General features: G+C 39.0%; 1 protein-coding gene across 2 annotated transcripts in view; it reads left to right on the top strand.

Annotated features, from left to right (window-relative positions):
* Positions 1-20,444, top strand: part of RAB27B (RAB27B, member RAS oncogene family) — a 136,130-nt gene extending 115,686 nt beyond the window's left edge. Inside the window, exons 3-7 of one of the 2 annotated variants that reach the window (XM_080685916.1) lie at positions 5,924-6,095; positions 7,961-8,046; positions 12,419-12,522; positions 15,100-15,223; positions 16,274-20,444. In XM_080685916.1, coding sequence (XP_080542042.1) covers positions 5,943-6,095; positions 7,961-8,046; positions 12,419-12,522; positions 15,100-15,223; positions 16,274-16,463 — 657 coding nt within the window. In that variant the 5' untranslated portion in view covers positions 5,924-5,942 and the 3' untranslated portion in view covers positions 16,464-20,444. The remainder of the gene's footprint in view (positions 1-5,923; positions 6,096-7,960; positions 8,047-12,418; positions 12,523-15,099; positions 15,224-16,273) is intronic. The other variant, XM_080685917.1, reaches the window with a different exon arrangement.
* The last annotated feature ends 5,370 nt before the right edge of the window (positions 20,445-25,814 follow it).

The following is a 25,814-nucleotide window of genomic DNA, read 5'->3' as shown; positions in this document are numbered from 1 at the left end:
TCAACTTAAGTAAAAGTTGTTTGATTAACTTAATGTTGACTTATCTTTGCAATTTGGTTTGAATCTTCCATATAGGCTCAGATCCATTAATCTTAAATAACCTTTAAGAAGAATCAAAATAAAAATTATCTTCAATAAACCTTCCTAATGGAACAAGATGTTATAGAATACACTAAAAATTTATTTTTTAAAAATGTACCCCTCCCCTCTAGAAAATGACTGTTGTTCTACTGAGGCACAGCCTACAGGTCCCTAGAACTTCAGCCATTCATAATTTAGCTCCAACCTCCAGGCCATGATGTGGTTTTGGGAAGCAGTGTTTGAAGGTCAGTATATGAGAATTACCCTCAGGCTATCCTTCAGACATTGAAGTGTTTGCTATGAAAACCCCACGCCTCAAAATGTACCTTCAGGAGCCCAACACAAACCATTCAAAGATAAATGAGGACCTATTAAACTTCTGTCTATTTTCTGCTTGTCAGCTTTATTTTACTGAAACCATCTAAACTGAATACAAAATAATATTACTGATATTATTATTTGTTTTCCTATCATTTTAAGCTTTCCAATGTGCCTTAAGAATGTTAAGTTGGTGTTTATTAATTTAATAAGTTCAAGTCACAAGGTCATAGCTTTCCATGGTGTTCTTCAGATTGTTACTTGGAGAACTAGCAAAGAGCATCAGTTTGCATGGGTAAGTAGGTCTAGATAGCGGTCATCCATACATATTGGTAGCATTTGTTAAGCTTCCCACTAGAGAAAGAAGAGTGTATCCTCAGAACCATGCCAAATAAGAGGTGCCTGTGAGCATGTGTTAGATGGGTGAATGGATGCTTTCATGGAGGAGCCCAGTTCTCAGAGCACTGACCTATTCAACTGACAACTTTATAAACTCTGCCAGCACAAATCTCACTTTCATAAAGTATGGTCCCTCTATATTTCATTTTCTCCACGTTATTTGGAAGGGATCCTCTAAAGATATAAATATTCTATTTCAGAAGTGTGTTTTTTTATACTTGTGTGCAATATATAATTGAAAAGTAAGCTTGGGAAGCCAGATCTAGAAAGTACCAAGTAATCATTTAATCTAAATATTCACTTCACAGATGAGTCCCGAACTTGGAGTGACACAGCACTTCTAATCTCTGAGATGAATTGATTAATCATGACATTTGCACAGCTCTGAGAGGCTTAAATATATTTGTACACTCAATACACAGGCATTAAGCTCCTACCATATACCAGTCGCTGTTCTGGTCTTTGTGGAACCAGCAGCGGACAGAAGATATTCCTGAACTAATCCTATATAATAAAGAGGTAATATGCAAATTGACCCTCACACCCTCGCACAAGATGGCCGCCCCCATGTGGTCAAATATGGCTGCCACAAGATGGCCTGTTGGGGAGGGCAGTTGGGGGGGACCAGGTCTGCAGGGGAGTGAAGTGCGGGGGACCATGCCTGCAGGGGAGGGCAGTTGGGGGCGACCAGGCCTGCAGGGGAGGGCAGTTGGGAGTGACCGGACTGGCAGGGGAGGGCAGTTGGGGGCGATCGGGCCGGCAGGGGAGGGCAATTGGGGGTGACCAGGCCTGCAAGGGAGGGAAATGGGGGGGACCAGGCCTGCAGGGGAGGGAAGTGGGGAGGACCAGGCCTACAGGGGAGGGCAGTTGGGGGAGACCGGGCCTGCAGGGGAGGGCAGTTGGGGGGGACCGGGCCGGCAGGGGAAGGCAGTTGGGGGTGACCAGGCTGGCAGGGGAGGGCAGCTGGGGGTGACCAGACTGGCAGGCACATGAGCGGTTGGGAGCCAGTAGTCCCGGATTGTGAGAGGGATGTCCAATTGTCCACAGGGATCAGGCCTAAACCGGCAATTGGACATCCCCCCGAGGGGTCCCAGATTATAGAGGGTGCAGGCAGGGCTGAGGGACACATCCTCACCCCCCAGTGCACAAATTTTGTGCACCGGGCCTCTAGTGGAATTTATATTGAACAAGAATGAAGCATAGCAGGGAAAAGAAAAGGAGAGAAACTATGAGCAACCTCTAGATATTCTAACAATGAAAATCATGTTCCTATTAATGCCCAGAGAAGATTTTCTTCCCACTTATGAAAATGTTTCTAGTTTCTACCTATCTAACCCAATTTTCACTTCAAATTCTAGTGACCAGTAGTTTTAGATTTCCTTCTATGAGAAACTGTTACCCTACAAGTCACATGACTTATCCATAAAGTGAAGTCTAGCCCACATGATTACTTAGATTTCCTTCTGCCTTTATGAATCTTTATTAACCAGAGCCTCCTGGGTGTTTTGGATATTTTCCCTCCTCTGCCAGCCCTACACCTTTCCATGAAGGGTTCTAAGGATGACACTTCAGTTTCTATATCTAAAGGACCTCCTGGCTTGTGTGGTATAGCTTGTGACACAGTGATAATGGTGGAGTCAGACACACTTCCTGAAACACAGCAGTCTTCTAGCTTTTTCCTCCCTTGTGGATCCATAGAACCAAGAACTGGACAAGACCATCAGTCATCGGACAGGAATAAACAATACTGCTAAACTTGTCAGCTTTCTGATCCCTCCCAGATAATTTTTTTAGCCCAGTTCTTAGAAGAGGAAACCTTGCCAAGGCTTTTATTTTTCTTTGTGGTGTTGTACATACTGTGCTAAGGATAGAATATCAAGATCATATGATTTTAGGACTCAGAAAGCCACATAGTAATAAAAGAGGAACCAAACTAAATATAAAAGAATTATGCATAGTTATAGATATGTGTAGAGATATAAAATGAGAAGCAAAATTTATTTTTGAAAGAAGCTTAGAGGTGAATTATCTCATGCCTAATTTAATATGTCAGTTTCTTTAAGTAGTCTGTTGGAGACACTAAATATAGGTTTTCCACAGTGCCAAGTTTTGCATTCATTTCAGGTGGAGAATTTGTGGTAAGGGTTGTGCCCACAACCATTTACTTATAGAAAAGAGCTAGTGTGGGCCACAGTGGAATTGATCCATGTGAGCCAGGATTATTCACTCTGGATTAAAGCCTAGCTGGGAGGCAACCCCAGCATTGCCCAGGCAGGTTTATGTATGAACAGAGAACAAATTGACTCAGATCAGGAATACACATAATTGGCAAATAATGATAGTTTCATTCTACACGTGGGAGGTAATCATCCTGCAATGGACCTGTATCTCCTCCTCTTGTACTAAATCCCTCCCTATGCTATAAGGTTCTCTTCCTCTACAAAAGGTTCTCAGACCACTGAAGACCATGAGGACTAATGTTTGGTTAGAACTAAAAGCACAACTATTTGACTCGTTTATCACTTAATCATGTTCCGTCTTATAAAGTTATGTTGCATTTTCTTGCATCCTTATTTAAGTTTTAAGTGTATGCATGCCTTGTCAGGAACTAGATTTTGAATTACATTTTTTGAATTTTCATCTTTGAACCTGATACTATATACTGAAGATATTTAACTAGATTTGCTCAAGACTTAGCCTTCCCTGACACTGTCACAAAAATATTGCAAAAAAACACAGTTAACTTTAAACTAAGTTTTAAAGTATGCTGATATATCTTCTTGGTTGCATTGTTTTCACTTTCCAGGGAGCCATAGTACCCTCCAACTTGAGCTTGTATTTAGGCAGCCAAGTGGCTTCAATTTCTTCCCCAGATTATCAATGTGTGTGTCCAAGAAAAGAAAAATAGGCTCTGGTCACTTATTTCTTAGTTTGAATAAATGTTAATCTCTTTATTTTCCCATGAGAATTTTAGCAGTTTCATACAATTCTTCTAGTGAAATGACAGACTTAGAAAGAGCTGTACATGAACAAGTTGAGTAGTGGTGGTGATAGACCTGAAATGAGGGGAAATCATGAGACTTTAGCAGCAATCTTCTCTGGCAACTCATTTTGCTCAAAGACTAGAAGCATCAACATCTTCAACTACAAAGTCCTGGTAAGAGATTTAGAATCACCCAAACTCAGAGCTAGTTGCTGTCAAGTAGTCAACCAGTGCAGGCATTTTCTGAGTAGAATTCCATGTCAATAGTTGAGATATCTGTTTCCTCTTATTAAGGAAGGCTGGTTGTTGGTGGCCTCTCCTCCTGAGCAATGGGACAATACTTGGTATAGATATTAAAAAAGAAAAAAATAAACATTCATGGTCAGTAACCACCCTGAGAGTCTTAAGAACTCAGTGAAGAAAGCATATAATTGGAAAGAAAAGTGTTAGTGCAAAATTATGCATTGGCAGCTCTTTTTTTTTTTAAAATATATTTCATTGATTTTTTACAGAGAGGAAGGGAGAGGGATAAAGAGTTAGAAACATCGTTAAGAGAGAAACATCGATCAGCTGTCTCTTGCACACTCCCCACTGGGTATGTGCCTGCAACCAAGGTACATGTCCTTGACTGGAATCGAACCCGGGACCCCTAAGTCCGCAGGCCGACGCTCTAGCCATTGAGCCAAACTGGACAGGGCAATTGGCAGCTCTTGAAGCACCTGTCCTCAGGAACCACTTGTTAATTAAAAAACCATAAACCCATAAGAAATTGAGTCGGATTTAGCAAGAGTATGGTCCAAATTTTAGAAAATTCTAATGTAAACAAATTCCAAATCTTCCAAATGATGTAATGGTACTGATTCATTAAGTACCTAATTATCATCTTTATTATTATTTATCCCAAGACATAAAATCTTTTAGTTTTGACCACTAACTGAAGTGACAATGTAAAAAAAAAAATTGTTTTATTTAAATTGGTGAACATGTGTATCTTTTTCTCTCATGTAGAAAATTTTTAGAATCATCTAACAATTTTAGATATATCCATGGAATAACCTGTTATTGAAATTAATTTTAATCAATTGAGAACTCCTGAAGAGTACAATGCTTTCTGGATCATAGAGGTGGGGAGAACATTCCTTCTTACAGAGTGAGGAAAGAAACCTTCCCATTCCAATGAAATCTTTATAGGCCTTTCTCTATACAAGGATATGACAAAACGATGTCTATAACCCACCAATCATGTTGCCAAACTCAAGATTGGAAACTTCACCAAATATTCAGTAGGTGGTGGTGTCCTTCACATGTGTGTGGAGGTAGTCTTGATGTTACCAGTGTGGGTGCTCTTAGCATTGGCCCTTGGCTCATCTTCATTCATAATCACCGTAACAACAGAAAAAATGAGGCAGAAGTTAAGGCACTGGAAGAAATGGCAACTGACATTGTTCCTTCAGTGAGGAGAAATATTAAATATTAGCAGAATTACCACAATTATGCCTCTTACTATCTCTTCCTCTTTTTTTTTTTTTTAAATGCCCGGAAAACATTTAGCAGACTTGCCAAATATAACAGATTTACCATTGGAGAACAGAGTCTTTAGTATTCCAAAACAGAAGATTTTTAAACATTGCTTTTAAAATGACTTCAAATTAGTGTTTTTAAAGGTTGTCATACCAGTTGTTAAAATTTTAAAATTAAAAAGGAATATTTTGTTCGCACATGATAGAAAGCTCATTCTGTATGATTAGATGCAAAATAGCCCTCTAGGCTTTTCTCTTCCACTCCCCAAATATGATGTCAGTCTCTCTCTGGCATACCTGCATCATCTTGGGTGGGCTTTTCCGTTCCCTTTGTAACTCTCTCCTCTTCCCAGCACCATATGCCTGACCCCAAAGGGCTTTAAAACAAAAAGCGATGACTCTTCAGTTCTACTATTGCTGTGGCAATGTCTATGATAGATATCATGTAGCTTTTGTCCATGTTAACTGACCTGATGTAAAAAGATTTGTACTGACTGGAATAATAGGTGTGCCCTGACTCCTGAAGCTGTTCAGAACCAGTTAATTGAGAATGTGGCAGAATGAAGACATTCAAAATTTTAAACTTTGAAACCTAACAAAATATTATTCCTCTTCTACACAGGCCCAACAAGACCATCACTATGACCGATGGGGACTATGATTATCTGATCAAACTCCTGGCCCTTGGAGATTCGGGAGTGGGGAAGACAACATTTCTTTATCGGTACACAGACAATAAATTCAATCCCAAGTTCATCACAACTGTAGGAATAGATTTTCGGGAAAAACGTGTGGTGAGTTCTTATCCATACTGTTAAACTTATTGCTAATCCTCCCAGATGAGATAAGAATTAAGAAACTATGTTTATTGCATGTGAGACATTTGTCTTTCATCACATGCAATTTATGGCTTGTCACTTTAATTTATATTACTTTTTTACTTTCTCCCCCATAAATAACATTTTGCACAGAAAGACGTTGAGTGACACTATCGCTTATCTCCAAAAGTATACAGAGCAACTAAAATAAATAATGTATGAATTTATATAGTGTGTTTTCTACAAATTCTTAAGGACTCTTTCAAAACTTGAATTATTCAGGATAGGAAAACATTAACTCTTAGTCTGAGTTAAGTTCCTCAAAAAGAACAAGTGTTCATTTTTCTACTCTTAAAGACGTCAAAAGAGTGATTGGCAAATAGCTGGAACATGAGTTTTGTAAGTTCTTGCTGCATTTTTATTTATGTGTAGACTCAGCCATCAATCACTAGCTGATTATGAACAGAATGTGAGACCAATCCATGCTATTTTCTGAGATAAGGGAGTTTAAGTGAGAATTGCCACCACTTCCTTCTCCTGTGCTAGACGCTAATGACAGGAATAAAGATATTGTGACATGTGAGACGTGTAGCATAGGCACATAAGCCTTGCCAGATTTACTGCCACCCAAGGTATCCTCGATTGCCAAGATGGCTGCAGCTCCCAGTTGATGTCACAGATCTATTCCTTCCTTAAGAATTGAGAAAAAAACCCACAAACCACACAAAGGAAATGATGGTTGAGAAGGTAAATCATGGTTTTTTTGTTTTTGTTTTTGTTTTAAAATACATTTTATTGATTTTTTTACAGAGAGGAAGGGAGAAGGACAGAGAGTTAGAAACATCGATGAGAGAGAAACATCGATTCAGCTGCCTCCTGCACACCCCCTACTGGGGATGTGGCCGCAACCAAGGTTCATGCCCTTGACTGGAATCGAACCTGGGATCTTTCAGTCTGCAGGCCGACACTCTATTTACTGAGCCAAACCGGTTAGGGCCATGGTTTCTTATAACGTCCTGTACCTTATCTGAAAGTCCATACACTGGAGTGTAGTCTTAGCAAATTTGCTTCCAACCCCTACAGGGTTTTCCTGTGTCTTCTCCCCTCCTCAGTGCCCCCACTGAGCTAGGTGTGTGCCCTTGTAGTTTCCCCTTTGAAACATTTCACTAAGCCGTACTTAAGGGAGCTGATGAAATATTAAAATTGTTATGCTTTGCTTAATAAGAAGTCAAAAGACCGTAAGTTAAAGAATTTAAAAATAGCCTTGGAAGAAATGGCTAACAAAGGAAGACTTGAAATATCCTGTGTAAACTTATTAAGAAATTCTGAGCAAATGCCATGGCTAAGTCGTTCTGAAAGTCCAATGCACAGTAAAAGATATTCAGATATTTGTAAATCATTTTAATGTTTTAAGAATGCCTTCACATTTGGTATTTCATTTAAATTTGCAGTGACTGTAAAGTAGGGAGAGATTATGGGTCTCAATTTTCAGGTAAGAAAATAAGACTCAGAGAGGTTAAATGAAGAGCTGATTTTTGAACCTAGAACTTGGGTCCTAAATCTACTGCTTGCTGCCTCCATGAGGAAATGACAGAAGGTGTCTAATTTAAGTTTGCAATATGCCTAAATTGTGTTGAAAATCATACTTGTACTTGACATTTAAAAGTGAGAGTACATGTGATACTTCTGGAAAAAAAAAAAAAACAGAGCAAATATTTATCCTGCACTATGAACTTTGATTATAGTAATTGAGAAAAAAAAAACATGTTGAGTGAACCCAGAGAATTTGAATGTTGACAAAATCCAAAGCAGTATAAACTGATGAAAATCATATCTTTCAGGTTTATAATACACAAGGGCCAAATGGATCATCAGGGAAAGCATTTAAGGTGCACCTTCAGCTTTGGGACACTGCCGGACAAGAGCGGTAACAGTAAATTACTTTGTTTCTAGCTACAAATAGCGCAGAAGAACTGATTTTATGACTTATTTATTTTAAGTTATAATTTACTTGTCAATATTATTTTGTATTGGTTTCAGTTATATAGGAAAAAACTTACCCATATAATATGCAACTCTTCCCCTAGTTTAAAAATAGGCATTTGTATTGAGAAATAAAAATAAATTGTTTATAGTTAATTAACCATAACCAGCATTGTGAGTTTGGTTCAGATTTCAAAAATCTCTATGAAGTTTCTTGTTATATGTTGTCATTGTACTTCATAATAGGGAAAAACATTTTCTCCAGAATTTAATTGAATTAAGAGGTGTGTGTGTGGCGGGGGGGGGGGGGGGGGGGGGCATTTACACTGTTACAAGGGCTACTCCAAGAGGGATGTGAAGGAAAGGGTGTTTAGATCTTTCTCATGTCTTTACATTCTCTGCAGAGCCTCTCTGATCAGTGCCATCTGACTAGTTTTATTCTCTAAGATCGAGGACACAGCATTGCCCTCCAGCCAGATTGCCTTTCCACCTTCCCTGATCCTCTCCTTTCACCAGGCCCCGCTCATATCCACTTCCCCTGGGGCTTTTCTGAACCCCCAGCTGAAAGCAGCTGCCTCTTCCTTTTAGATTCCTACACCTACTCTACCATCCCTTAAGTTAATTAAGTATTTACTTCCTAATGAAGCCAATCTTTTTATTTTTTTATTTTTGGTCTCTATTTGCTGTTCTTTGATTCACTTGTAGCCTTGTCACCCAAAAAGAATTGTCAAATTTATAAGGGCAGTGACTATGCTTGGTTGTTCAGTGTCATCTCTGGTACAATGTCCAAGATAAGAGCTACTCAGTAGATAAGAGTATTGCTTGCTTATTTGATGGCAGTATATTTCTTTGAGTTACAAGATTTCAAAGGTGCTAAAGACCCCAAGCTAGTGAAGCTCTTCAATATTAGAGTAAATAAAAACTGGCAATAGATTTTCAGGATAAGCTATTTAGAAGGCACATACCTCCACATTCTGCAACGCGTTTCTTAGAATGTTTATGCTTGTAAACACTGCAGTGTTTGAAATGCATCCAAATGTTCTCGCCTTCAGTGAGTGTAAACGCCAGGAGAGGTGCTGGGCCCTCTCAGTTAGCTTTTTTGACTGTGAATTCCATTCACACACATCCTTCAACACTGCTGGTGCTGCTGGAGTCATTCCTCACAAGACTCTCTGTTCATATGTCAGTTTGGTTGTCACAAAGATGTATGTTTTGTAGACCAATTTGATTCCTATTTGAAGAAGTAATATAAGAAAATGTGGTTCCCATATGTCTTCACACATGATTTGTCAGCCTAGCATGATGGCAGGCTTCTCTCATCTATCCTCTTAAGACAGCTGCTCCATGAGGGAAATGGGGCAGACTGGGGGACAGTCTTGGTAACAATGGGGTTATTTATCCCTTGGGAATTTTGCATTCTGTAAATATAAGGTGTAGCTAAGCAACAAGATAAAAAGACCTCACACCTCAACCCTCATAACCCATATAAAATAATGGTTATCGATAAAAGTGATATTATGGGAAGGAGGAGAAAATAATACCCCTTATGTAAGCCCAAAGGATACAGGGCACAGCCTTCATTCCCAGTGAGGGAGAACCAATGATAATGTTACCCTGGCATATGCGTGTTTTTTTAATGGGTTCCTAGCTTTTTCCACCCTGCAGACAGAATGAAGTTGGTGGGTAAAGCAGAAAACCAATTACCTTCCTTCTGGAATAAGTTTTGGAAAAAATGGAGGATAACAAGGGTACTGGGGAAAAATGGTCCAGGGGATAAGCCATGTCCAGACTAAGAATATCCTATCCACATTGCTATGGATGCAAAAGTATTTGCCCCAATCAAATCCATACAATAAGCATGTTTTTAAGTGACTTTGTCATGTGAACAGTGAGAGGGGAATAAGGCAGAGTCTTACCTCAAATAAAACATACACACACACACACACACACACACACACACACACACACACACTCGTGGAGAGAAAAGAGAACAGGCTGTTATGGTTGAGTTAACCACACTATTGTGGTTGAGCAGCAGACAATTTTATGAGTACAGCTAGTTCCCAAAGAGAGGGATCCATTCAATAAAAGTACTATAATCTCTGTGAGCTTCCAGTGACTAGTAGAAACAAAGCCACAAGAAAAAATTGCATATAATTTTTGGTATTTCATAATCATCATTATTGTCTTACCAAAAATATCCTAATTTGGAAATTAATAGTCATTGAAATATCTCTTCTCCATGCTTCAGTAGTAAAAGTCTTGTTCTTTATTGAAGTCATTTAAATCTTTACTAATTTTATATTTTGCTTGTCTTTTTATTTCACCCCTCTTAATTTGACATACATTTAATGAGTAAATACTGTGTTCAGGGCCATGAGACATAATGCACAGCAAGTTCGAAACACAGCTCCTTTGCTCATGGAGCTTACCGTCTAGGGTAGAATTGGGACAAACAATAAACTATTTTAATATAGTCTTAGGGCCGTGATAGGACACAAAGGGTGGTCGGCAGAAGGTGTACCAGAAGGAGCCCATAATCCTGATGTGGTTGTTGGGAAGACTGCTTGGGGAGGTGATATTTTCTCTGATATCTATATCTACATCTACATCTATATCTGTATACTCATACACAATGTATGAGTGAGTCTTTTTCAGGCTAAAGGGGGAGGAGGTGAAGGAAGCATTAAGGAGAGGTTACCCACAGAAAGAACAGCGTGTGTGAAAGTCCAGGGGAGATTGTGAACTTTCTAAGAACTAAAAGAAGATCAGCATGCCTGTGGGTAGTCCAGAGATGAATCTGGCTAGTGAGCCTTGACAACTTATTAAACAGTTCAGGCATTATCTTAAAAGTAATGCATCATCATGAACGTGTTTTTATCAGATGATTTATATAATCAGAGGAAGAAACCAGGGAAGGGACGGGTCCCCCAAAAAACTGGAGACAGGAAGTCTATTGAGAGGCTGTTGAAGTTATCCAGGTGAAAGATGATGCGTTCAAAATTAGAATAGTGGCAAGGTGGATGGACATAAAGATGAAGGACAGGAGATATTTGTTGATTGAATACAGGAGGTGAAGGAGAAAGAGGGTATAGCAACCAGAAGGATGGTGAAACCAATGACAAAAAAGGAAATCAGGAAGAAAGGGCAGTTTGGTGTTAGACAAGGGAAGTTGGAGGTATGCTAGGTTCCTCCAAGTGGAAATATCCAGCAAGTAATTGGTCATACAGTATGAAGGCAGGCAAATTCTAGATCTATAAATTTGAGGTTCAATACATTGGTGATAACTGAGCCAGGAGGTGGATGAGATTGCCCAGTGAATGTAGTTAGAGTAAGACAAGGTCAAGAATAGAACCTCGAGGAAACCAAAGAATCTACAAGTAAGCTAAAATAGGAGACCAAAATTGAGGACATTTAGGATAGGAAGTGATATTCTTCTTAATTACAAAGTTATGTGCCTTTCTAAAAATGTATTGCCAAATGCATCTCTGTGTCAACCTTCTCTGGTCCATATATGTGGTGTCTGGTTTCACCTATTCCTAACATTAAAGTGGGCCTCAGCACATGGTCCACTTCGCTGAGGATGTTGTGGTGGAGGGGGTCAGAGCAGAGGAGAGACAGTCTTTACACTGCCCTGGACAGAATGTATTCTTCAAAATCCTCCAATAGAGATGAGTGCTTCCTTTTCTCCCTAACAGCTGAGTCTGCCTTCCCTTGGTTCCCATAATCATTTTCCTCATCCCCCTTTCTTCACTGTCTTCCCTCTTCCTCATGAGACATAGATGCCACTCTTTAACTCCAAAGAGTGCTCACAAAAGAGTTTTCTCACCAACATTGCTTTTGCCTACAAAGGAACTCTGGATCCAGATGCTAACAAGCTGTGGTTTTCTACATGTAATCATAAACACTCATTTTCAAGCCAAAGTTTCTGGGCACAGACAAGAATGACTGAAAAGTATAAGTTAAAGTCCCAATATTCTAAAGTGTTCTCAGTTTTATTTGTGGCTAGCAGGAGGCCCATGAGCCAATGAGCCCAAGGGGCTGTGTAAGCATGTGTGTGATTAAATGTTACAAATTCCTTGTGCGTGAGTGCTATGGAACATAAAGCCAGGATGTGGTCTTAAAAAGAACCTACCAGCAGACACCCTCCTCTGCCCCTTCAGCAGTCTTTCAGGGTCATCTCCCATTCCGTAGGATAACCCATAAGGGATGCCATAGAGATTTCATATTTGAGAGGGAAACAGTGTTGTTTGTATTGTCACCCCTATACGTACGTGGACTAACTTTCAGAACTACCCACTGTGCTTTCTCGGCAGATTCCGGAGCCTCACGACTGCATTTTTCAGAGATGCCATGGGTTTCTTACTAATGTTTGACCTCACCAGTCAACAGAGCTTCTTAAATGTCAGAAACTGGATGAGTAAGTGGGACCACGTAACCTGTGTTGGTCACTTTGGGGCCCACGAGCTCTATTTGCTTGTTTGCCTCACAAGATGAAAAAATAACCTTGGGAACTCATGAGTTTAGTGTTTCCAGTGTCACCTTCAAAGTGGGGGCCTTTATGTGCATCCCCCAAGGTGGCCTGGAATTGTATTTCCCTTTGACACTCTTAGAGGAAGCCAATGTGGCTTCAGATCCATCATATTTAAGGTCTTCATTTTTGCAATTTTAAGGCCATTAATTCTACTTGTCCAGCCATTTAAAGGACTTCCTAGAACAAAGGTGGGGAACATCCAGCCCACGGGCCAGACCGAAAAGGCCCTCAAAATCATTTGGTCTGGGCCTGCCATGGCATTAGGTGTGAGATAATGAAATGTTTGAACAAATATAGCAGGCTAATTTTAAAGTTGCTAATTTTGTATGGTCCATGAATGATGTGATAAATATCCAAATGGCCCTCGACAGAAAAGAGGTTCCCTGTCTTAGAAATATGCGAGCTTCCACATCTATTACATCTAACCTAGAAAGGACATAGAGAAAAACAGCTGTGTTTCCTGAGAGGGTACACTGGCACCTAAAATGTCTTCCCATGCACTTGGGTTAAGTAATGGGTTGATTAACTACAGGGTGATCAGGAGAGAAGCTGCTGCAGAGGACCAGCCACGTGAAGATGAGGGACCGTGTGCCAGTCAAGCAGCTCACGTTGAAATTGTACTTTTTTTTTTCTTCAAAAAAATAGTCAATATGAGGAAGCCTCATATAGAAAAACTACACAATTTTGATATACTGTGAAGTTAAAAGTCACCTAATCAGTCATTACAGCCAGATTAATATATGTCAGCACAGAAGAATAGTATACTATTTTTATTTTTACTTGATGTGGCACCTAAGATAATATTTTATTTGTTATATGTAATATATATGTCATTATTATATATTATTTGTAATGAATAATGTATATAACTGCTTTAAATGTGAGTTCAATAACAGTTGTTACCTTGGGGAAAAATATTGCTTCTCGAAATGAGTAATTATCCTAGGATCTGTCTCTATTTCCTTTTATTACTATACTAGAGCAGTGGTCGGCAAACTCATTAGTCAACAGAGCCAAATATCAACAGTACAATGACTGAAATTTCTTTTGAGAGCCAAATTTTTTAAACTAAAACTTCTTCTAATGCCACTTCTTCAAAATAGACTCGCCTAGGCCCTGGTATTTTGTGGAAGAGCCATACTCAAGGGGCCAAAGAGCTGCATGTGGCTCGCGAGCTGCAGTTTGCCGACCACGGTACTAGAGGGCCCGGTACATGAATTTGTGCATGAGTAGGGTCCCTCTTCCTGGCCTGCGGGATTGGGCCGAAACCAGCTCTCTGAGATCTCCCGAGGGGTCCTGGATTATGAGAGGGCGCAGGCACGGGAGGTTGGCCAGTAGGGGAGGGACTTGGGGAGGGCTCCAGGGCATGTCCGACCTGTGTCACTCAGTCCCAACGGCTAGACCCCAGCAGCAAGCTAACCTATCAGTCGGAGTGTCTTCCCCCTCGTGGTCAGTGCACATCATAGTGACTGGTCGACTGCTCCCTGGTGGTCAGTGCATGTCATAGTGAGTGGTTGAGTGGCCTTAGCATATCATTAGCATATTATGCTTTGATTGGTTGAATGGATGCCTGGACACTTAGCATATTAGGCTTTTATTATATAGGATTTCCTTATTCAAACTTTGGTGTTATTAGATTCTGAGGAAATAAGGAGATAAGATTATTCGAAAAATACTTTCAGAGAATGACTTCTTCATTCTTTATCAAGGTAGATGAGCCTCTTCCTTGTTTTAAAAGTTTTTCAGAAGGATACTATTGGGATTTAAGATAATTCATTGCTATGTCTAAAAATCTTTCATTTCTAACACCCAAATTGTCGATGTTATAGGCTAAGCCTTTGTCTTTTTCCTTGGCAAAATTGCATGTAGCAGGCCTTGTGATAACATTAGAGTGATCCCTCTAACCTCCAAACCATAGGTTGACACATTTCTTATCATTTCCTTTCTTCTCTCTCTCTCTCTCTCTCTATCTCTCTCTCTCTCTCCCTCTCTCCCTTTCTCTCTCTCTCTTTCTCTCTCTCATTTCCTGGAAAAACAAAGACAAAAACCAAGTTTCCTATCTTAAAATTGCTTTTACATGACTTTGTGAAGGTTCAAAAATGTTCCGCTCCCTTAGATCATCACCTAAGCTCTTAAAGGAAAGAACAAACTTGTGTACTTTAAAATCATGTTCTGTTTTCTCCACTTATGTTTGAGGAACAAGTGGTATGAAACAATATGTCCCTCTTGGAGGGCACTTCCTCAGATGGAGAAGAGCACTGATAGGTGTTCATACAGGTGCTTCACGTAAATTATGATTGATCTTCACCACATGCAGCCTGTGAGGCAGTGTGTCCATTTTACTTGGCTAATATAATATAAAAAGCTGGAGATAAACAATTAGATTAGGAATCTCATATGAGCAGTCATTTGACATTGCTTGTTTGTAACTAGCTTGCTGGTTCCATCTGCTTTCTTTCTAAGGCCAACTGCAAGCAAATGCTTATTGTGAAAATCCAGATATAGTATTAATTGGCAACAAGGCAGACTTACCAGACCAAAGGGAAGTCAATGAACGGCAAGCCCGGGACCTGGCTGACAAATACAGGTAAGTCAGTCACCTGGCAATGTCATCCAACCTTGCACACTGATGCTAAGTAATGGGGAAGGGACACAAGGTTGATACTAGGAATTACAAAGATCTTCCAGAGGAATGTATGTGATATTTTAAATCAATTACTCATTAATAATAGCAACTAACATTTACTGAATACTTATTAGGTACTAGCAACTGTTCCTAGATTTTAATTTATTTAACCCCTCATAACCATATGTAGAAGGCCTAGAGTTATCCCATTTTATATATGAAAATTAGGCATAGAGAGATTAATAACTGAGGGGAGGCCATATCGCTAAGCTGGTAAGCAGCAGAGCTGAATTGAACCCAGGCGATCTGAGATCAGAACTCACGTTCTTCAACACGATCCTCTACGAGTGCCTCTCAATTGATAGCTACTAACCTCTAAAGGTGTTACCTGATGTGGATATAATATTGCAGCCTTTATTCTCAATGAACTTAAAGGCAAATGAAAAATTTTAAAGCACCCCATGCAGTTATAAATTGACTTCCAAATCAGACTTTGTCATAATTTTTTTAATTTAAAGCAGTTTCATCACACCTGCCATTCTTTTTGGATTGTCCTTGAGAACATTAAAATGGTACATGTATTCTTGAAACTTTTGATTCCAAGTAAGTATAGACTATAGTCACATGAATATCCTACTCAGTGGCAGTTTAATACCTAAATCAGATTTCTAGGTAATTGATTAGAAGGGAAGTAACATAGATCACTAGTTTACCATTTTTTACCCTCTTAAACTTTAAAAAATAGTTACAGTGCCTTGACTTCAAGTTCCTGAGTACCTCCTGTATCCACTTTCTTGCCCATAGTACTGGTTATATTGACACTTATGAGCAGCTCACCAGTTGTTATTCACTGAGTAAGAACAGGGATGCTTTCCAACTCAGCCAGCAAAACCCTGAATATTGTGCAATCTCTGTCAGCCATATTTTCATATGTGTGATTCATTTGTACATCTTGTTGCCTTCTTTCTGATTTCTTCCTCTCGAAAATATTTCTCATCTCTTCCATGCTAGCATACCATATTTTGAAACAAGTGCAGCAACTGGCCAAGATGTGGAGAAAGCTGTGGAAACTCTTCTGGACTTAATAATGAAGCGAATGGAACAGTGTGTAGAGAAGACACAAGTCCCCGACTCTGTCAATGGTGGAAACTCTGGGAAGCTCAATGGGGAGAAACCAGCAGAGAAGAAATGCACCTGCTAGACCTCACACAGGAACTCATCATCCAGATCTCACCCAAATATTACTTCCCCAAACAGCGACTGACCACACAATTGTTGGGTAGACCATGCATAAAGGCACATCTTTCTTTTTCTGCCAGAAAATGTATTTTAAGAAACCAAAATAGTCAGCAGTATTCAAAAGAATCGAACAGTTGTTTCTGAGGCCCCTTCAAATGAGATCAAAGATTTCTAATGTGCTCTCACCATCATGGATGCCCCGTTTGTTGTTTTTTTATAAAGAAGACAAATGTGTAAGGGAGTACACAAGATGCAATAACAGGGAGTTGTAAATGAGAACAAAAATTACCCTGTCACAGTGGAGAAAGGGATAGGCTACCAAAGGGAGAACATAGAAAGTTGATTTTTTTTTTTTTAAAGAGTGGGTTTACTTCACATGTAGAATCTGATTATTACTTTTAGGTTTGCATTGGGGAAACATAGTTAAAAATGGATACACAATAAAGAATTCTAAATGGATCATTAACAATGACATTATTCTGTACACCCAATACGCTGTATTAGAATGACTTAATTAGTGGTGAGGTTATGAGAGGATGAATGTCAGACTTCTGCTAAAATGTAGGAGAGTGTGTAATAATGCCACTTTCATATAATTAATAAACGGCAGATAGACAAGAACAAGATTGTGGATGACAATGTACAAGAGAAATGCCCTGGGAGAAAAATGAAAGGATGGAAACATGGCATTTGGACAAATGAAATTAAATGTATCTGTTACAGATGTCTGGAAGAGTCACTTAGCCAACTTTCACTCGAGCCAATGAGAAGTTGACATTATCAGCTGGGATTAAGAGATGATCCAGAGGTTTCCATTTCAAACAAAATTTTAGAAATAGGTTCAGTATTCGGCTTCACATTTCATTTTTTTTTTTTTAGCAAATGGTGATAAATAGTCACAAGCACAAATTAAAGATTGCTATTTATTTAAAAAACCTCTTTTTAAAAATGCAGTCAACAAAAACTATTTCACCTTAATTTCTTTTAGATAAATATGCTGGTGATGTGAAACAGAAAGTGACTATTAATTGTGGGGTTCTTTTCAATTTACAAAATCCCAGAAACTAAATCGAATTTTCTTTTCTCTAACCCATACTCTGGCTTTGAATCAATTGTAAAAACACGTGTGTCACTTTGTCGACCAACAACTTCAGAATAATCATGGATCCATGTTATGGTCAGTCTGAATTTTCATGTCACTAATCACGTAAGACTTGATGATAACTCATGCCATGTTATAATGTATTTAGCACTTGTTTTTATTTTGCCTAAGGCAAAATGCCCATAGTTGACCTTTATTTGGGGATTGGGAATGGAACTATCATATCTCACCAAAAATTGGTTAATCACTTTTTTTATCACAAGAAGCTGCCTTTTCTTTCTAAAGATGATCTCCAAAGTATTTTTTATTGGCCTATTCTTATCATTACTTATCATTATCAATTCCTATTAAACCATGGTTTAAATATTTCAGTGAATTTCATCAATAACAAAGGCATTACACTTTAAGTTTTCTTTTTTTACTTTCTTCAGAATGGTTCCTCTTACTATAAAATTTTGCCATTTAAACTTTATTTTCCCAACTTGGTGCATACTCATTTTGTTAAGTTACAGACACTGGAAACCCTAAACCCAGCTCCTCCCACCCCTTAACCTCTGCCTACCAACATCTATCTGGTATCAAATCTGTTTTAGGAACTCAGATCTGAGGGAATGTCTAGTTAACACTGTTCTTAGTGTGGACTAGACCCAGAAATGTGCCATGGATCAAAGCAATCTGGAAACTTGGGTGGGCTAGCGCCTGGTGGAGTTCTGAGACAGATGGTGCTTGGGTATTCCCTCCAATGTGTTTTTCTCCGTGATGCTCTTCATGACCTCAGTACCTGTGCCCTGAGGATAGAAAGCTATTGGCTACCATGAAAGATGCTTCTTTTGAAAGAAAGTGAGCAGAGACAATGTAGCTATTGTTTTAGCAAAATGTGGTGAACTTTTGAGGTCATTATGTCAATGTCTTATTTGGATCCAAATTGTGATATCCCCTGCATTTCCATAATAGGGAATGTTGAGCCTTCATGAAAATCCTGAAGGTATTCTATTTTGGATATGTCTTTTTGTTTCTTTTGATTTTCCAGTTACATGATTGACTCACTTATGCCAAGTTTCTGTCATTGTCAGTTATTTAACAAGCATTTATTCAGGGTCTATTTTAAGATTGTCATTTGATAGTTGCAGCGTGAAGCAGAGGGTGATGATGCCCATAATTATAGAACTACGCCTGTAAAAATAACAATTATTGGGTAATAATCTCAAGTATGACAACACTTAAGACAAGAAAATTACTTTGTAGTGGTATTCTACTTATAAAAGCTTGACCTAAGAAATACTTTCTCTGTCAAGTTTGACATCTGACCCCAAATTCTATGTCAACATTAATAGAAATTCCTTCTCTTATTATTTCCCAGTTAAGTAGTCTGTATTATTTATTTTACAACTTCAAATTGATTTGGGACCCTGAAGTATATAGACTACTTTAAAGGATTGCATAGCCCCTTTAACCCACAACAATATATATGTTTAGCCAAAATGAGCCCTGTAACTAATTATCTCCCAAATGCTCTAGTAAAAGCCAAATTGTATCTTAGAAAAAATCTTCACAGTGTACATGACATTCCTTTCTGGTATAGAAACCACTTCTGGAGTGTTTGCTCTGTTTCAGTGTTTACATTGCTCTAACACAGTGCCTCGGATACTTCTGTGACCACATTTGTCTCCAACCTATAGCTCACTTCCTACAGTGTCATTATAGAAAGGGCTCACAGAGACATTGACACAGCTTAAGGTCTTTGATGTCTTTGGCAAAGGGTTCAAGGACGTCATCGGGATCGGAGACCATTACCACCGTCTCCTGGTCTCCTAGCTCACTTCTCACGGAGTGAGCATTACTTGAGACTCTTAACTGAATAGGTAGAAGGTTACCTTTCTGTGTAAAAAAAGAAAACTCCTTTGAAAAATTTATCAAAAATAGTTGAGAGAACATAATGTTTGTCTCGGTATGACGAGGGTGGCAGGTCAGGAATCGGCAGAGGAAATATTAAATGCTGGAAGTTGAGCTTGCAGGTCTCTACAGAAGCGTTTTAAAATTCTTTCCAAGTCACACTCTGCCAGTTTGCTAACATTTCCATAGTATCAGCTATCACACTGCACACAATTCAAAGCCAGCATTTTCTAAAGTAAACCTTTTACCTGTTGTTTTTAACCAGGTGGGTCATTCTTTGTATCAGGGGGTGTCTTTCTTATGCTTCTAGTGTCAGTTACCCTCTACCAATCAGGTTGGATGAACTGGGCAAGAGTTTTAATCAGCCCTTGTAAGAGACAGAAGCTTGACTCTAGAGAAGGACATGACTATATTAAAAAGTAATAATAGCCAAATATTTTTAAACTGTAAAATTGAGTCAACAAATTTGATGAAACATATATTTTCACCAATATAGTGAGCACAGCAGATAGAGAAATATGTAAATATGTGTGATAGAGAGAGTGTACAACTAGGTATAGTGTATTACCTGGAGACTTGTGTCTATGAAACAAGATTGTTTACTGCCCATATCTCTGTTCACCTGAATAAAAAAAAGTGGGGGTTCACGTATGCTTTCCTCATTGTGTATCACACTCACCCATTCGAGGGAAAATCCTCATCCATAAAGAATTTTGGAGTTTAAAACTCAAACTTTAAAGAAATAATATTAAAATTTCTGTTTTCTAAGATACTGAATAACTCTTTAAATGGAGGTTCTGAGAGCTGATGTTAACCAAAGTGATTTTAAAAGTTTACTTTTGTCCTCTACTATCTAGCTTTAAAGCATTAAGGGATGCCTAGAATGTTTAAGTATTTTAGGGAAAGCTTTATCATTTTTTAAGGATGCCAAGATGCTGTCTATATTTGAAAAAAGTTGTCTAAAAGTTCACCAAAAGCTATGTTTTTTTTTCTTGATTTTGTGAGCAAGGTGATATAAACGCATTTCCAGGGAGAGTGCTGAGCTCTTACCAGGGACAGTAGATATAGAATATTATCTGAGATAAGTGTTGTCTCAATGCTTTATAAATCCATGAAAATACTTGTTTCACAAAGTAGAACTGATAAAAAATTACTGCTAGATATATAGGGAATGTTATAAACTTATTTTCTTAGAACGCTTGGGTGAAGACCCACCCATGATGACATTGTTGAACGAGCACTATAGAGAGAGATAAGAGTTACTAGTAAAAGTTGTCTAAGTAGAGCCCTTAGATCTGGCAGAACATGGAGAAGTTCATACTTAAAAGGTTGATTTTTAGGTAGGAAAAAAAGAGTAACAGAAAGAGTTTTTGTAAGTAGATACATGGGAAATATTTATTCATCCCTTTTATCTAACAAGTAGAGGAGTCTATCCTTAGAACTAAGCTAATAAAAATATTTAAGCTAAAAAAATATTTCATTATTAGCATCAAACTTTTGGAAACTTAGGAACATTTTCTTTATCGGAACCTCATAAACTGAAGTAGCATCACATATATGATGATAGGAAATCTCCCCCCACCTGTGGTGGGGGGTGTGGAGGGGGTGGGGAGGGGCAGAGGGAGATTTCCTATGGTCATATATAGAGAGGAGAGAAAACAGTGACAAACTAGTGGGATTCTTTTAAAGGGTGTCATCTTTTAAAGAAAAAAATACTAACGAATCATCTTTGGATTGAGTCATTTAAATGTTTTCAGGTTCTTTTCTTTCCCACAGATTGTGAAAGTCATGACTAATATCCCTCAGCTGACTTAGTCTTTAAGGATCTTTAGGAAATTGTGTAGGAGCTGGTATATCTGTCCTTAACCTAATAGGTCTCTTATTTAACCAGTGGCTGTTGTCTTTATGTCTGTTGGCACATCAAAATAGTGTCCCTCGTGATGTGTAGTAACATGCTTATCCTTAATCTTTTATTCTCCAGGTTATTTTTTTCAAATGCTCACGGAGAGGCAGCCTTGTCCCGAAAGAACAAGTTGGGGACACATGTGTGTTATTAAGTATCTTAGTCGTTTCTCCTCATGTGGGACTTACAAGCCCTGCATTTCTCTCAGCGTTCATTTCAGGCTCCATGGTGAACATATATAAGAAGTTGGTTTGTAAGGTTTATTCCATTTCATAAACAGACACTATTATCACAAACTAAGAACTAATAAAAATCACAATCATAATCTAAAACCGGGGACACAACTAATTTTAGTAGATACATTGGAAATTACCAATGGGTAGTCAACTTGAGGTCATTGTATTTGATTGAAAATGTTTAATATATTTCAAGTTACTGAAAAAAAAGAGTTCTATTTCATTTTGTATGTTACTTGTATTTCTTTACAGAGTCCAATTATATTCCAGATAGTATATTACAACTTAGTCAACAACCTCCTTGTACAAATAGGGCTTTTGTTTTCATAGCCTTGTGAAAGATACTGATTCTCTGAAATTATTTAAGAAAAGTAAGTTTCCCTGCTTAATGTGTCAAAAGTAGACAATGTTCTGACATAACACTGATGTGCTTCATGTATCCCAATGGTCTACCGTTAAGTGATATCGTCCTCATTTCTAGGCTAAGCACGTTTGGTTGTTTTTGTCTGTCATCTACATACATCTCTGTTTTGACTAGTGCTATGAATGTAACTTAAAACTTTAAGTATAGAGTTTTTCTTCTATATGCTCCTGAGTAGACTGTGGTGCCTGACAGACCCCATTAGGTCATTATTTTGTTGTACCAAAGTACTAGTGACTTCAGAAATCATTGCATCCAATGATTTTGTGGTGTCTGGGCTTGAATACTATGGCTGAGAACTGTATTCAGTGATTATTACTGCACACTTTCCAAATAAAAATGAATTTTTATCAATTATTTTGTGTAGTTAAAGCAGCCTTTAACTATTCCCGCCAGCCCATCCTGCAAAGTATGTGCACCTGTGCTCGCTCCTGTCTGGGCCACTCCCACCAAATACCAGCTCCTTCAGCCACTTCCCTTTCTTCTCATCTTTGCCTAAATGTTATCATCAAAGAGAGAGTTCTTTTTTTTTTTTTTATGCACCAGAATGATGCTTTGTAACTTTCAAAACTTTTTTTCTAACTTTTATTATTTTATTTTTTAATTACAGTTTACTTTCATTATTATTCTGTATTGGTTTCAGCTGTGTAGCATAGTGAGTGAGTTCTTATTTAAGACTAGTGGCCTGGTGCATGAAATTCGTGCACATTAAAAGGAGATTAATTAGAGGAAATAATTTAATATTGCTATTTGCCCTTTCTCTATAATAGAGGTGTCAGAGATGAAAGAAAATTAGTAAAATGTATATGAAAACCTTCCTCCTGTCAGAGTCTAGGGCACACCACGGGACCCAGAGTCAAGTCCCCGTCCACCCACATGTGCCTCAAAAACACGTGAGACCCAGACCCGGCCAGTGCCCCCCCTCATTGGGATAGATCCAGACCTGGCTAGTCCCACCCTTGTCAAGCCCCACAGGGCAGGGAATGAATGTAGCCTCAGGTCCCCTGGCCCAGTGCCAGGATGGGGGGCATGGCCTGAGGTCCCCCAGCCCAGACTGTGGTGGGGGGGTGTGCCTTGAGGTCCCCCATCAAGCCCCGCCAGGTGTGAGACATGGCCTGAGGTCCCCCGTCAAGCCCTGCCAGGCAGGGGGGCGCAGCCTCAGGTACCCTGGCTTGGTGCTGGGGTGGGGGGTGCGGCCTGAGGTCCCCCGGCCTGGTGCCAGGGTGGGGAGCGCAGCCTGAAGTCCCCTATCAAGCCCCACCTGGTGGGGAGCGTGGCTTGAGGTCCCCTGTCAAGCCCTGCCAGGTGGGGGGCATGGCCTGAGGTCCCCCGGCCTGGTGCTGGGGCGGGGGGAGCAGCCTGAGGTCCCCTAGCCCAGCACCAGGACAGGAAGTGCACCTTGAGGTCCCCTGTCAAGCCCTGCTGGTGGGGGGTGTGGCCTAAGTCCCCTGTCAAGCCCCACCTGGTGGGGGGCGCGGCCTGAGGTCCCCCGGCCTGGCGCTGGGGCGGGGGGGAGCAGCCTGAGGTCCCCTAGCCCAGCACCAGGATGGGAAGTGCACCTTGAGGTCCCCTGTCAAGCCCTGCTGGGTGTGGAAGGTGGGCTGAGGTCCCCTGTCAAGCCCTGCCAGGTGTGGAAGGCAGGCTGAGGTCCCCTGTCAAGCCCTTTTCTTTAGTCTTGGCCACATGCATCCCCCTCCCCTCTTCTCACTGCTATAGCCCTGACATCTAGAACAGTGCCTAGACAATAGGGGGCATTCAATAAATATTTGTTGCAAAACAATAAATGAATCCTGTTTGAAAAATTGATCAAGTGAACTTTTTTTCCATATTTCTAAAAACAGTTTTTTAAAAATATATTTTTATTGATTTCAGACAGGAAGGGAAAGGGAGAGATAGAAACATCAATGATGAGAGAGAATCATTGATCGGCTGCCTCCTGCATGCCTCCTACGGGGGATCGAGCGCACAACAGGGGCAAGTACCCTTGACAGAATCAAACCTGGGACCTTCAGTCTGCAGGCCGACACTTTATCCATTGAGCCAAACCACGTAGGACACGTTTCTAATACAGTTTTAAACACATAAATACTTACTTAATAACAAAGCAATTAAATATAATTTAAATTTTTATTGCATCTTTAATATTTCTAATCAAGAAATAAGAGGTGGACGGAAGAGAAATATAATGATTATTATATTAGTGAGGGGAGTTTCAATTATTGGGGAATTGGGTACCTTTTTTGATATTGGTAAGGATGCTATAATAATTTTCTGGTCATAGGAGAGTTAAGGATTTTCAAAGTGAAGAAATATAAAAGAATTTTAGAAGTATGTTTGTGTTAATTTCATAATGCTACTACTTTTTCAAATGTAAAATAAATCATAAAGGGTCCTTTTGCCATTGATTTGGATCCAGGGGAAATTAGCAGAAAATTCAGGGAGCTATCTGCATATTGTATTTGTTTATTGACAAAAACAATCAGTTTTTACTATTAATTATATAACAATTTGTTCATTTATTTATGTATAATAATTTTAATGTTAAAAGAAAAAATTCACAAACTATAATATAAATGTCCTTATTGTAAGACATTATAAGCAATTATTCAAAACATACTATATCAATGGTTTAAATATTTCTTAATGATAAATTGTAACACTATATGTAATCAAAGTGAAATTAAATTTGCCTGGCTAGCGTGGCTAGTGATTGAGCATTGACATATGAACCAGGAGGTCATGCTTTGATTCCCATTCTAGACACATGCCCAGGTTTCAGGCTTGATCCCCAGTATGCGGCATGCAGGAGGCAACAGATCAATGATTCTCTCTCATCACTGATGTTTCTATCTCTCTCCTTCTCTCTGTCTCTCTGAAATCAATAAAATTATATTTTTTAAAAAATGAAACTACATTTCTTTTCATTTCCCACATTCATGTATTCACTTCAAGGTCTACCTCAGATCTTCTTATCCAATATATTAATTAGTATAACTATAAGTGCAATTATTTAGACTTCAACTGAACTAGTGTTTGTTTTTGTGTCTTTCCTGTGTGGCATTACTTTTTAAACTAATAAACTTTTCCACTGTTATCATTTGTTTTGTGACTCAGAAATGTTTATTTAAAAAACGTTTCAAATGATAAAATGCCGAAATAATAAAGAGATAGGAAATAATCCATTTATGACAAATAAATGGTACTGCTGATGCTACTAAAAAGACACTTTTGTGTTTGAAGAGATCAGATCTTTTCAGGCTTCTGAACCTGCTTATTCTTATACTCAGGAGATCGCAAGGCCATTCATCCCAAAGTGAGCCCTCCAGACCCCATGAGCAGGTCCTATCAGTATTATGTCCACTGTACTTCCCTGTTAAAAAATTAGTATAGTTGAACCAAAGTAAAATCCAATAGTATTCTTCCATTTTCGACTTTATCTAATGGATACCACCCAGGCTGTTAGCTCAGTTTGATGGGTTTATTCACAAACCTTATATTTATTACAATCCAGCATGATGACTGATGGGTAAGAGGAACCTACACGGTCTCTGAGTGAAGTCTCCTACTGCACAGTTATGTAACATTTCAAGGGTGACAGTACTTCGATGGATTTATAAATACATCACTTCGCCTCATTTGTTCAGACCTTTAAATATTTCATAGATGACAGTGATCATTTCACATTCCACATGGAAAGGCTTTAAGCGTCTTTCCTGAGAAATTGGTTCGAGTTACACACTAGAGAGAATGATCAAAAG

The sequence above is a fragment of the Plecotus auritus genome (assembly GCF_963455305.1).
Source record: "Plecotus auritus genome assembly, chromosome: 8".
In the NCBI taxonomy this organism is placed as follows: domain Eukaryota; kingdom Metazoa; phylum Chordata; class Mammalia; order Chiroptera; family Vespertilionidae; genus Plecotus; species Plecotus auritus.
This window is presented reverse-complemented; position numbering and strand designations above follow the sequence as displayed.